This window comes from Mauremys reevesii, linkage group 4 (assembly GCF_016161935.1).
Source record: "Mauremys reevesii isolate NIE-2019 linkage group 4, ASM1616193v1, whole genome shotgun sequence".
Classification (NCBI taxonomy): domain Eukaryota; kingdom Metazoa; phylum Chordata; order Testudines; family Geoemydidae; genus Mauremys; species Mauremys reevesii.
This window is the reverse complement of record NC_052626.1, coordinates 67235126-67249390: the sequence shown is the minus strand read 5'-3', so window position 1 is coordinate 67249390 and position 14265 is coordinate 67235126. Positions and strand designations below refer to the sequence as shown.

Sequence of the window (14265 nt, the reverse complement as noted above, 5' to 3'; positions counted from 1 at the left end):
GTTAATTGGAGCTCTCCACTGAAGCCAAATAATTTATGTATTTGTGCCAAATGTTTTCTCCTTTCCTAAGCTGAGGACTGCCAGCTCCTTACCAAGATCCCAAAGGTCAAGTGTCTACGCAACAGTCGGCGAGAAGGTGAGTGTGGAAAACTTTGCAGGTACCATCTGCTCGCAAAGTCACCCCTTCTGCCCTCCACTCCCCTACATGCTATTTCTCATGGTTACAACTCATACTTGCAATAAAGGTGAAGCTTTTATTTCCCAATCCGGAGGCTCTGGCAGAGAGATACTGGGTTATCAATCCTCATGCTTCAGGGCATCTGTGGTTATTTTAAATATTTATGTTATAGTAGTGCCCACAATCCCCAGTCAGGATCAGGACCTCATTGTGCTAGGAACATATAGGTAGACATGGTTCCTGACCTGAGAGAAGAAGACAATCTAATATTATACATTATATAATACACACACAGAGTTGGGGAAAGCTAATATTTCATATATATAATACATCTACAAATCAAAATGTTGACTTTCCCTAGCTGTCCTAACAGTCCTTCCGCCCAGCCATTTTGTGCTGTCTGATTTCTTATAGCCATCGCAGCACAAGTGGGTCTTGAGAAGAGATTTGAAGGAGGCAAGGGTAGCGGCTTTACATGGGATCCCAAGCATCAGGGGGTGGTATGGAAGATGGGGAGGCATTTGTGGGAGAGACTGGCATCATAAAAGAGAAGAGTGAAAAGCATTGAGGGGCCCTGAAAGTCAGGACAAGAAGCTGGAGCTCAAAACACTGGAAGGGGTGAGGGAGCTAGGTGAGAGATTGAGAGATGGGGGTGATTGAGCAGAGTGACAGGCAAAGAAGGTGATTGTAGCAGCTGTGTTTTGCATGGACTGAAGGGAAGTATCAGGGAGGCTGAAGAGGAGGAGGTTCCAGTAAACAAGACTGGAGGTTTAGAGGTGTGGACAGAAAAAATAAAAAAGCCCATGCCCCTAGCATATATCCTACTTCTGTGGTGGCATGGACCTGGCTAAGGCACCTCTATGCCATCTGGGGAGGCCCCTCTGGTAGGGCTATTCCCTGCTCCAGTGGGCAGATCCGCTGTGTTTATGGCCCATTTACAGTGTTAGAGCAGAGTAAAGAGTCTGGCTTGTCCTGGAGAATCAGGCTACACAAGGTGCAAGGCAATGGAGAATTTTTATTTTCTCTAAGTTGTAGAAGTTCAGGGCTTGCCCTCCCTAATCTCCCCTTCCTTTTACTCTCTGTCCTTTCCACCGTCTTCCCCTCCTCTGCCTGTTCCTCCTCTTAGGGCTGATTCGCTCTCGAGTGCGAGGGGCCGAGGTGGCGATGGCTGAGGTTCTCACCTTCCTGGACAGTCACTGTGAGGTGAACAGCGAGTGGCTGCAGCCGATGCTTCAGAGAGTGAAAGAGGTGAGACCCCCCTCCTCCCATCATCTTTCGCATCTCACACAACCCCTGCTAGGATTTAGCTTCTTTTTTCCTGGCCCTGCCAGGCAGCTGATAGACAGCACCGTGCACATTGTGAGCTTCAGCATCGAGAGCAAGCATCCAAATGCCTCCCTGTCAAACTCAGATGTTTTTAAGAGGAGTACAGAGCCTAAAATATCCAGTGCAACTGGCACCTGCTGTGTATTACTGAGACTCTTATTGCAGGGCCCCAGCACTTTCCTGTTGTGGGGACGGGGATGTTAATAGATGGGAGGGGAGATTTGTGAAAATCCTTGTGCTGCTGACTGGTACATTAATCTTCCTGGATACTTCTTCCACATCTCCTCACATGTAGACAACACACACAACCTCTGCACGCACTGCTGCTCCCTTTCCACAACTCTTTTCCAACTGCTGAACCTCCCCTGCCCCCAACCCTCCTGCTTTTAACACCCTTAGCAACAAGCACCGAGCCCACAAAACCACTTCTCAACACAAAGTGCCCCCAGGGACGTTCTTTCTGAGGTTCATTGGAGAAAGGATTAACCCCAGGGCAGATAGAGTGGAATATCAGACAGCAGCGTTGGCAGCTCTCGCCCTGAATTCGCCACGGGGTCGAAGGGAGGATGTGACAATGCTGCTGAAAAACCTGCAGTGAAAGAGCAGGGGGGTGCAGAGGGGGACTGATGTCTCTGCCACCTGCAAGTGCCGCATTCTCCTTCTCTGAAGAAAGGAGCCCATGAAGTAATGGGGCCCAGGAGAGGAGTGGGAGGCACTTGTGCTGCCGCACATTTCATATGTCTGCTCAGTTTAGTGTCAAGGGGAGGAAGAAGGTGAAACCTTAGAACTTCTTTTTAAGTCTGCTTAATAAATCCTCCATCTCAGTAGCCCATAAATGTCGACTTTACTTCTGCTTGGAAAGTCAAGCTCCTGGCAGGAGCAGCAGCACAGTGATGGAGTCTCTGCAGATGGGACTGAGTAGTTATTATCAGGGATGGATCTGAGCTGCAAAGTTTTTGGACCCTGATCCAATCTGTTTAGAGTTCGGGGCTGGCTTGAGCTAGGATTTTGGTTCAGCCCATCATAGATATAGGGGTCAGTTGCCATGTTCAGATCTAGGTCCAGGTTCAGATTCCAAACTTGTCCCGAATTTTGTAGCTGTTTCTGTCCGGGGGTTTGGTTCACATCTCTCTCTAGCTGTGAGGAGGCTGGAATGTCAGGCCACCTGGATAGATGGTAACAGAACACAGACCATAGAAGGGATGTGCTTCGACACTGCTGTTGACAGCGCTCATGCAGTGGCAGAATTAACTCATGCCTGCCCTGTCAGTGTCGATGAAAAACCAAACGGCACACCCAGGCTCAAGGCCTGAGCACAGGCCACAGCAGAAAAAACTTGTTCTGAGAACAAGTGGCTGTGTGATCAGCAGGCTAGTAGTGACAGACAGATGGCTAGGTACCTCCTTCATTACCGATTCTCTCAATTTTATTGTGAGTGTGGAGGTAGCTGGTGTTTTTCTTAAAGCCTCAGCTCCTGGAGTCAAGAATCTCAGTTTTCTTTTAATATAAAGTAAATTTCTAGCACCCATGGTTGCAGAGAATAGCTTGAAAATGTGACTGGAGTGCTCCCTAAAGGTTCAAAAACCAGAAGGCAAATAAAAAGGACCCAGTATTTCTTTCTTTATTTTAAAAATCTCATTATTTCTAGGTCTGTCTCATTATTCTCAGGGACTATCAATCATCATGAGTAAATACTGTGTCTCCCTTAGTGGTTTATTAGTTGGCTATGTGGTTGTTTTGGGTTGGTAATGAGAATTAGTTTATTTTATTGGCCTTTTTGTTTTAAAAAAATCAAAAGAATCCTGGATACTGAGGCCTTGGCTACACTGGCGCTTTACAGCGCTGCAACTTTCTCGCTCAAGGGTGTGAAAAAAACACCCCCCTGAGCGCAGCAAGTTACAGCGCTGTAAAGCACCAGTGTAAACAGTGCCCCAGCGCTGGGAGTGTGGCTCCCAGCGCTGCAAGCTAATCCCCACGGGGAGGTGGAGTACCTGCAGCGCTGGGAGAGCTCTCTCCCAGCGCTGGCGCTGCAACCACACTCGCACTTCAAAGCGCTGCCGCGGGAGTGCTCCCGCAGCAGCGCTTTGGAGTTTCGAGTGTAGCCAAGCCCTGATTCCTGCCTTTGTGACAGAGATATTAACCTTTGAAACTGGGACCCATGTCATGTGATTGGGGCCAGGAAATAAAGAGCTGTCACTTACCAGTGCTCCTGTGTGCTAAACCCATATTAAAAGAGGGCCCTTAGTTCCATTCCCCCATGTCATAGATATGAAGTTGAGCTGACAGTTTCCCTATCTGTTGACATGTGCAGCAGCCATGGAGTCGTTATCCAGCTGCCACATGGGAGGTAATGAAGAGTTGCAATGTAATATGCTGAAATATTTTCCCCTGTTGCGGTGTGCATAGCCTCATGTCTCTGATACCCTATTCTTTTGCCAGCCCCTCAAGAGAGGCCTGATTGTTCTCCCACTCTTCTGTTCTCACAGGATTATACCCGAGTGGTGAGTCCAATCATCGATGTGATCAGCCTGGATAATTTTGCCTACCTGGCAGCCTCAGCCGATCTGAGGGGAGGTGGGTAAGGCTAATGGCTGGGATAAGTTATACCTGAGGGGAAGGTGGACAAGGACCAGCTAGTGAGTGGCAGCAGTAACAGTGCTCTGCTCTTTCTGTCCAATGTGGTTTGGTGCTTGGAAGGAACAGCTCCAGTGGAGAAGAGGCCATGAAGCAACTTGGGGGTATGCAGAGAAGGCTCTCCCCTCACTCTGTGTAACTGGCCCTGCATGTGGATGCTTCAGACACAAGACAGTAGTTTTTTAGGACTGAAGGTGGCTCTCTAGGAAAGGTCTGCAGGCAGATCGCAGGCCAGGCAGGTATTCAGGAGAGGTGCCAGAGTCTGACCCTTACAATGCTCCAGACCAGAATTCCCAGCTCCCAGTGCCTCCACAGGCACCCAACCCAGCCCCTCCTGCTATTGCTGAGCCCTCCAGTAACCCTGCAGATGAGCGATCAGAATGTACCCTGCTTGCTCTCCAAAACTCACCACACACACACCTGCCCATCCCAAAGCATGCAGGCCAACATCACCCATCACCTGATGGATAAGTGATGCAAGCAATCCCCCTCCAACTGATTAGTGCTCCTTCTACTCAGCAGTGCCTAAACCCACCAATAGGTCCCCCAGGTTAGGCCCCTAACCCAATCCCCTCTCCCAGCTGTCAAATCTGCCTGCACCCTCTCCATGATTCCCCCAGACAAATGCCACCATCAGCTATTGAAATCCACTGGTATCACAGATAGACTCCTGTCAGATGCAGAGCCCTCCTGCCAGCGCACTGTGCTACGCAGACGTCAGAGCTTCCTTCTATCATTGAAGAGCACCCCAAGGCCACACCTCCCAGCCGCCAAATCCTCCCACAGTAGCCCCTGAAAAACATTCTCAACTCTCTTCCTAGCTGTGAAACCCTTCCACTACCATCCCTTGCCCCCCCAACGTTATCTGGCTCAACTCTCTCTCCCTTTCAATGGTGAATCTCAGCTGCCAACACCTCCTCTCACCACCCTCCCTGCCTTTAGAACCCACCCAATTTGTGGGTGTCCATTACCTGGCAGCATTTTAAGGATTACCCATAGCTCAATTCAGAAATGTGGGACAACTCAACAAGTAATAGACTTGGGAAAACCAATGGCAATGCACTGGAGCCTTTGTTCCCAGAAATACACCGTCATCCCACCAAGAGTGCTCATTACTTTGTCAGCCAAAGAGGCGTAAGACGCACTGACCAGACTGCAGCAGCCCTGATTATCGCCTCTCGCCCTGACAACACACTCCAGAAGATCTGGAAAGTAGTTGAGCACAGACAAGTATTGCTAAGGGAGGGGAGAGCCTGGAGGGACTCCAAATGGTACAGCAACATGTTTACATTTTGCTGCAATGTCGAAGGTTCTTGCTACTTTGAGGCATGTGTGGGGTAACCTTGGGACTTCTGCTCACTTGAGTTACTGGTGGCCTCATGCATTTGCAGGTCCAGTATGCCCGTCTGCCTCCTGCTGGTTGACGTGAAGGGTAGTACTTGCAAATCTGGTGTGGCACCTGCCACAGGCAGATGGGGCAGAGGGGGCAAAACAGGCACCCTCTCAATGAAGGCATGGGTCCGTTTCCAAGGCTAGTGGAAACCTGTGTATGCAAAACGGTCACCAGGACCAACCAAAAAAAAAGGAGGTTTGCAGCATCCTGTTAGTTTAGTTGGTTGTTCCCCTGATGCTCTTGCTGCAGATTTTCTGAGTATTCTAGTGGCCAGCATTGTCTTACTCTATCAGCATCCCTAGTGTTTCTTTTCTTCTCAGGGTTTGACTGGAGCCTTCACTTTAAGTGGGAGCAGATCCCTATAGAGCAGAAGATGTCCAGAACAGACCCAACCCAGTCCATAAGGTACCAGTCTCTGTTGGGCTTGTGCGGCCCTCTCTTTGAATGCCATTGTTAAGACTTCATCTTTTCATCAGGAGTGCACAAGAACTTGCCTTGTGAGGACAAGATACCATCGCAGTCGCTGCAGATGCTGTGTGAGGCATTTGTCCTGTGAGATGTTTGAAGCAGTCATGTGACATGTGTGAACGCTGTAATTTATCAATTCACTACTCCTTGAACAATGTAAAAAGTAATTATTTTAAGTTAAACACATTTACAGACCGTTGCAGCCCATTCAATCTGTCTACTTACATGGCCGCTATCTCTCTAGTATCTGAGTGCCTCACAAACTAATGAATTTATCCTCTCGACAGCGTGTGCGGTCTGGTTGTGCTATTATCCCCTCTTATGGATAAAGAATTAAGGCACAGAGGCTGAACAACTTGCCTAAGGTCACACACAGGAAGTCAATGGCAGAGTCGGGAACCAAACCCAGTCCAAGGGCTTAACTACAGGATCATCCTTCTTTCCCAGCTTTGAATGTTCAAGTTTTTGACTGAGATAGGGGTGGGGCACATAATGGCTTCTCTGTTGGCCAGTGTAGTCACTAGCTGGTTCACTACTGTGTACAGAGCTTTGAGAAAACTAAAGTGTGAAAAATGCTGACAAACCCCCCAAATTCTTGTCTGTTTAGACAGCAAGATTCTTTAACTATAGCACATAGAAATTGGAAAGCATCCCTGTAAATAGTTTGTGAGCCCTGTAGCAGACCTCACTGTGTCTCATGTTTCCGAAACCACCAGAACCCTGACAGAACAGCAGTGGGTATATGCAGCTGAGCCTTAGTAACAGTCCAGCAGTTGTTTGGACCCCACTGTGCCGATGTGGTTCCTGTATGTTGTGCAAAGAGCAAAAGACACAACACTAACCTCCTAAACACTGTGATAGAATCTAACAAGGGGAGGAAGGTGGGTCTGTTGGTGAAAGCACAAGACTTGGAGTCAGGAGATTTGTGTTGTATTCCCACCTCTGCTGCAATCTCATCATGTGATTGAGGTGAGGAACTATGTCTGGCCAAGTTTTCCTCATCTGTAAAATGGAGATAAGGATAATGGTGGTGGAGCAGGGTTACGGGGCTTAATTAATGAATGTTTCTAAAGTGCCTTGTGATCTTCAGATGAAACATCCTGTGCAAGGACAAATTATGATTATTGTTTTGTTATGTATTTGCCCTTTCTTCCTTCTCTCCAGAACACCTGTCATAGCGGGAGGCATTTTTGTGATCGATAAGTCTTGGTTTAACCATCTGGGAAAATATGACACTCAGATGGACATCTGGGGAGGAGAGAATTTTGGTGAGTTGTGAAATTAGTCATTGCCCTCTCTTTCCCCACACCATCTCCTTCCTCACACAGAAAGTGACACCAGGAAATCTTTGTCAGACAAAATATGCTTTCCTGTGGGCATTTCACATAATTAATATATTACTTGCATATAGATGGAACGCATTCCCAATCCACAAAAACACCCCACTCCAAAGATCTGTGTAAGGTTCTAGACATCAGACAATCACAGTGTCAGTCAGATCTATATTACTGGCTCATGTGTATATCAAAGATATAAGCTCTTTGAGATAGGGCCCATCTTTTTGTTGTATGTGTGCACAGTACCTAACAGGACAGGGCCTTGATCCTTGAGTGTGGCCTTCTAGGTGCTACAGAAATACACATAAATAACAATAACATCTGTGGTACTTAACATCAGATCTTCAGGAGAGATTCTCTTTCCTGACCCACTCCATAGTCTAACAAGTCTTCAAGTGGAACATCACCACCATTCAACCTTTCTATAGACATCCCTTCTTCCCCTAATAAAGGTGAGTTCTTATCCCATGACAATGGCTTTGAAATGTTGTGTTCCTAGTATGTCAGGCCTCTTTGGGAGTGGAAGCTGGGTACCGATACTCATAAACTGCATAAGACTCTTAAACTGGGACTGAGCTCTAAACCTTCTGAGGAATATCTTCCCAGGTACTGTTATTTCACATAGCAAAGCTCTGAAACCTGCTTCCCCAGTACTACCAGAGGTGACAATTCAAGGCATCTTTTTCTCCCAAATTAGATGCCTTATGCTGTAGAATCATCACATGTAAGTGAGGGTTAGAGAGAGCAGCAGAACTGAAAAGAGGAGCACAGAGAAATCAAGTATTTGGGACTCCATTAAAATGACTTGCTGGTGAGGGAGAGTGGAATTAAAATAACTAATTTATTTGTCTTTCCTGTTAACTGAAATGAATCTGTACATATCTCTTTCTGTGTTTCAATACCTCTTGTAGTAATAAAACTGCTCCCTCTGGCCTGACTCTCTGGAACTAGAAAGTGATTTTGCTCACTATTTGAGCAGTTCCAAGCATGGCTTGCCTGCAGTACATATTACTTGGGATTACCTAAGGAGCTTAGAAGAGTATTTTCCATTAGACGGAGGGAACCCTCTCTAAGACACATCGGAAATGATGATCTGTCAGAATTCAGACGTGAAAGTAGGAGGATCGTTGAGAATATGATAAAGCTGCCACAAATTTATTCTGTTTGCATTATTAAGTTGCAGATAAATTCCCTTTAAAAGAATAATGCATCCCGTGCTTTCAGCTTCTGAAAGGATAAACTAGGAATGGGGAAAACAAAGCTGTGAGGTGGAATCTTTGTTGTAAAGATCTGATGGGGGGTTACTCAATACTATATTTCTTCAGATTTCCATAAGCCTCTTTTGGTGCTCATCTCATAAATTAAAATACAATATAAAACTCATTCCACCTTGACACATAAATTATATATCCATTAGATAATAGGAGGATAATACAATAGAAAATGGTAATGGATATTTTTCATTTTTGTTTTGTTTATCGAAAACCAGATTTTTGGTATATGAAAAATCTTGATAATATTTTTATAATTTTTTTATTAAAAAGCCACATTTTTTCATGAAAAACAAAATATTTTAATGTCAACCATTTTTTTTGTGGATTTTTTTTTTTACTTGCAAGTGAGCAGGGTTAAAAAGGAGGCAGAGTATGGGAGGCAAGTGCATATCCGAAGGGATATGGTAAAAGGATGCTTCACTACACACTCCCTTACAAAATCTTGCTCCAACTAGGAGACAGGAGTAACTTGGTAGCTGGATGCAAGCACTCCAAGTAAGTTTGCATGGCAGCGAGATGTATTAAGGTATGTTGGGTGTGTGATTCCCAGCTTGAGGACACATACCCACACTAGCTCTGATCAAGCTAGCAAGCTAACAATGGAGTGTAGCCATGGCAACATGAGCAGTGGGAGGGATTAGTCACCCTCAGTACGTACACATCCAAGACCATAGGCATCTACTTGGGGCTGCTAGCCACTCCAGCCGCTCATGCAGTTGCAGCTACATTATTTTAGCACACTAGGTCGATCAAAGCTAGCATGGATATGTCTCCTGAAGCTAGGCCTCACACTCTCCTCTCTAAGTGTAAGCGTACCCTTAGCTGGTAAAAGTCTCTTAGGGGAAGTGGAGAAACTCACAGTGCTTGAGTCATCTAAAACTGCAAGGCACTTGGAAACATACAGTACATAACAATCCAACATACTCCCCAGGGCGTGGGCTAAATCACCTAGTAGATCTTCTCCGTATCCAATTTCTATTCCATATTTGAAGGAAATAAGTCAGAATAAAATGATGTATTGTTGTGTGAACTGCATCAGCTTTTTGTCCTTTTTGCCTGCCTTCAAGGATCCTGCTGCTTTATGGATATGGAATAGATACACTCTCTCTCTGCATGCGTGTGTGTGTGTGCGTGTGCGTTTGCATCCGTCCGCGTCCACCTAGAATTGAGAACTGTCTTGAAACCCATACATCAGGTTAACCGAACAAACTGGCTTCAGGATTTCACAATGGATACGTTTGATATAGTTATTAGGATGCAACCTGGCCCAGAATGAGTCAGAACCTAGTTCCAGGAGTGAAAAAGCTGGTTGGACACAATCCCAAAAGAAACGTATAGCCTGGCTTTTTTCAAAGACCTTCCCTGCCTATGAGACTGGGGAGCTTTCTTCTGCTGCTTGTCTCTCAACTGATCCCTGTTGGGCACAGACTGTCTGGGATGTGTGAGAGGGATCAAAAGATAGAAGTGAAAATGTGACTTATTAACATTTTCTCCTTTACTCAGAGGCAGAAGTAGAAGCCATTTAAAAAACAAATAACCCACTTGTGTTAACCAACCCTGCCCACTCCTTCCAAAGGAGCTGGACTGGCAATCTGGGGGTGGGAGGCCTGAAGTATGGCAGCCATGGGGCCTGCATGGCAGATTTCAGGCTGAAAGGATTTTTTTTTGTAACTTGTTAATGTTGCATCTCCTGCCCCATGGCCTGAGGAAGACCCCAGGCAAGTAAAGTTTTTGAAGGAGAATCTATATGAGCTGTAGTCTCTGGAGGGCCCCATTGTTATAGGGAATCTTATGCAAATTTTTCCAATGCCCCAGTTGACTTTTTTGCCTATTACCCTTCCTTTTTTGTTGCTTTCACCTCCACATGAAGTGCAAGTGGGGAACCCATCCAGTGTTGCACAGTGATTAAACTCGGGGGGGGGGGGAGGACAACGGACAGACTCATAATCCTTAACAAGGGCCTGTCTCTTCTGTGATGCAAATGAGCTTCTGCACATCAAAGCCCCTGTGTTCCTACAATTCTTTAACAAAATGTTGAATTTGACTTCAGGATCAGTTGAGTTTCTGCAAGCGCTCTGTGTGTGTGTGTTTCTCTCAAACAAACTGGACTGAATTCTGCTCTTGGGAGAGGTAACTTTGAGCTGCAGCCCAGTGTTTTCACTCCTCTGCCATTTTTGGCAGAGCCAAGTGAGTTGGGAGCATTATAATGAGATGGTGTGATACAACTGAAACATTAATGTGAGAGGTACCGCAGCTGCTGGGATTCCAGGGGCCAGGAGAGGAGAAGAGCAGGGGAGATACGGTGTTTAGATGGGCAGTAGTGGCCAAACTTTGCCATGGTGAGGGGCCACAAGCACCTGAGTTAAGCAGACATATTTAATTGGATATACATAAACCTGATCAGCTGGGTTGTTGCCCTGAAATTAGAGGGAGAGGGCAACCATGGCCCATACTTGGCAACTGTGTATGATATGCTCTGCTTTGAAACTGTACTCCAGGGTGATGTCAGTGGGGGTGTGGCAAAGGGAGCAGGACTCCGGGCATGGACTGCTTAAGTAAACCAAAGCACCTCCCTGACTCCTCTTCTCTCTGTCAGTTCCTATTCTCTCACATATCCATCCTTTCCCTAAATCTGTTCCTTTTCTCCCACGCACCTACTCTTGGCACCCATTCTGACTTCTTCGGAGGTGTCTGTTTTCTTGGGGCAGCCCCATCTCTTGTAGACAGGGCTTGTGGGCCACTGAAGTCCAGTGTAATGTCAGCAACATCTGTTGCCAGAAGCCATTCTAAGTGTCTGGCAGCCGCAAGGCCCAGGATAATGAGTAAGTCTCTTGTTAAAGGCATGGCCTCAGAGAGAGGAGAGGAACAGGAGGAAGGTTGGGAAGTCTGAGGATCAACTCAATTATAACAAAGAGAGACAGGTTCTCTTTCCATCAATTCATCCTTCCTGGTTTTACCGTGGACTGCATCTATGGCATCTACGCCGAGAAAGGAGGCAAAGCCGTTCAGGAGCAGTGTGTGAGGTGGCTTTTTTGTTGGTATTCTAGGAAATTTTACCTGTATTGCTTGTCTGGCTGTACATTCTGATGCTTGGGATCTCTTCCAGAGCTCTCCTTCCGAGTGTGGATGTGTGGTGGCAGCTTGGAGATTGTTCCCTGCAGTCGAGTCGGCCACGTGTTCAGAAAACGCCACCCCTATGACTTTCCAGAGGGCAATGCACTGACCTATATCAAGTAGGTGTTGGGATATCGCAATGGCAGATGAATCATCTTGATATTTAGCATGTCTAAATAATCCTATATCTTTCTTTCCCCCTTTCCTCTTTTTTTTTTGCCTGGGGATTCAGGGAGGATGGCACGTGATTGAACCTTTAACAAGATTCAGCCTGAAACCTCCTGCCTAGGCAAATAAATGGTGCAGATGCCCACTGCATAAAGCATATCCCCTTCCTCTGGAATGCTAACCCAGAAGGACATATCCTCAGTGTCTCTAGGAATCCCAGTCCTGGGTATTCCTGGCCCCATCCATCTCCTTCCTTCCAGCTGAATCTGCCACAGGACTCAGCAGTTCTTCGTCACATTTTTTGTTACTGATTAGGAGATAGCACATGAGAGTTGCAGGTCCAGATGTACCATAGAGATGTATCTGCTATGAGAAGAGCCACATGGGCAGCTTCCATTGTAGCAGAGAGGGGAAGAGAATAAAAATGAGAGAAGTTGGTAGATGCGTTGGGAGGGAGAAAGAGGTTGTTACAAAAAAACAAAGGGTGATATTGGTCTGTGACTAGTGACAAAGGCACATCTAGACAGGGAGAAAAGTGAATTAAGCTAAAGTGAACTAAGGCCACTTCACTTCTAAATGAGTGTCCACACAGGCTTAATGCACTTTAACACTCTTTAACTTCACACCTTTAGACTTGGTCTGTGCTTAAAATTTAGGTCAATATAGGTACATCAGTCAGAGGTGTGAAATATAGCTATGCTGACCTAATCTCCAGGGTCGGCACAACTAGATAGACAGAAGAATGCTTCCGTTGACTTAGCTACAATTGCTCAGAGAGGTGGATTACCTACAGTGATGGAAAAACCCCTTCCGTCAGTGTAGGTTGCGTCTACACTGTGAGGTTACGCTGGCATAGCTGTGTCGATGTGTTAACTTTCCCGAGACCTGGTCTACACTTAAAAGTTAGGTTAATATAACCACACCCCTGATTGATGCAGCTATACCAACCTAACTCCCAGTGTAGGTGCAGCTGTGTGGACAGAAAGGATTTTCCATTGACAAAGCTACTTTTCCTACACAGCCAGAAAAACCCCTTCCATCATCTTGGGCTGCATCTAGGTTGCACTGGCAGAGCTACGGTGCCACAGCTATGTCCGTATACTCTCTATAGTGTAGACATACCCTGAGTGTCTCCATGAGCACGTTCCTAAGTTGCCAATGTTCCTTTATCTCCAGCTCTTGGGGGAGCTGCCACGAGCTACTAGCACTCAGCATAGCTTCTCCTTGCCCTCCTGCAGGAACACCAAACGCACAGCAGAGGTGTGGATGGATGAGTACAAACAGTACTACTACGAGGCCCGGCCTTCTGCCATCGGGAAGTCATTTGGAAGGTAAGCAGTCCCTGAGCCTGGCCAGCAGCCTTCCTACTAATTGGTTTGTTCACTGGAAATTGCTTTCGCACTTTCACTGGGAGAGGGTAGGGAAAGGCTAAGGGCAAAGATGCCCTGCCCAGCGCTATCTCAGAACCACAGCTCAAATGGCTGGTTAACAAGATTTACTTTTAATTTACTTTATTTTAAATGGCAACATATGTCCTTCCTCCCCTGCAGTGCCCTACTTAACTTGCTCTAGCATACAAGCCCAGAGGGACCCTTAATGAAATTAAAAGGCAACACATTAAGTGGATAGAAGAAAACACGTTTTTTTACACAGCATGTAACCAGCCTATGGAGGTCTGAGCTGAGCAGGTAACTGATCAGACATTCCTGTGCTTATGCTGCATCCAGAGCCAATGGGACTGGCTTTTACTGGTATGAATGGCCATCAGGCATTAAGGTTAGGCAGGTTAGCTGCCCCACAAAAACCAACTATAGGTCAGGGTCACATAGGTGTGGGCAGAGGGGAAGGTGCAACAAGAACAGTGAACTTCCCAAAGAAATTTAAAAACCTAAAGCATATTTATGAACTAGGAGAGTACCATGAAGCTAAACATACCTCTGTATGTATCAGTCTATGGCCAGCACATTGATATTAGTGCATTGGCTTTGGAGATCCCTGTTTATGGTTGTCTCTCGGACACACGTATGTTCGATACTGATGTATCTCCTATATGCAGTGAGCTCTGTAGATTCAATATGATGTAAGCACCACTCTGTGTTTTACATCATGTTTTATTTCTCATAAATTAATAACTGATCTTTTAAAAATGTCTTTGCCTGCCTAACATTTATCCGTCTCTGGTCTGGCCTGAGTGCAGCCCTTGGGCCAGAGCCCAAACACAAGTCCAATCCCAGGTCCTCTGCTGCCTGTCTGTGATGGAGAGCTCTCTGTCACACGGGGTGCAGGAGCCTCCAGGAGCCCTCTGGGGCCAAAGCCTGCAGCACCCTTCATGCAGATCTCCTAGTGGCTTCAGTGGCAGCTTTGTGTGAATAA

The 14265-nt window shown here is 46.3% G+C and overlaps 1 protein-coding gene across 2 annotated transcripts in view; it reads left to right on the top strand.

Moving 5' to 3' along the window:
* Positions 1-14265, top strand: part of GALNT16 (polypeptide N-acetylgalactosaminyltransferase 16) — a 137235-nt gene that overhangs the window by 103429 nt on the left and 19541 nt on the right. For both annotated transcript variants that reach the window (XM_039538961.1, XM_039538960.1), the window contains 7 exons: positions 71-136; positions 1305-1426; positions 3991-4078; positions 5852-5936; positions 7164-7267; positions 11717-11843; positions 13131-13223. In XM_039538961.1, the coding sequence (XP_039394895.1) occupies positions 71-136; positions 1305-1426; positions 3991-4078; positions 5852-5936; positions 7164-7267; positions 11717-11843; positions 13131-13223 (685 nt within the window). The remainder of the gene's footprint in view (positions 1-70; positions 137-1304; positions 1427-3990; positions 4079-5851; positions 5937-7163; positions 7268-11716; positions 11844-13130; positions 13224-14265) is intronic.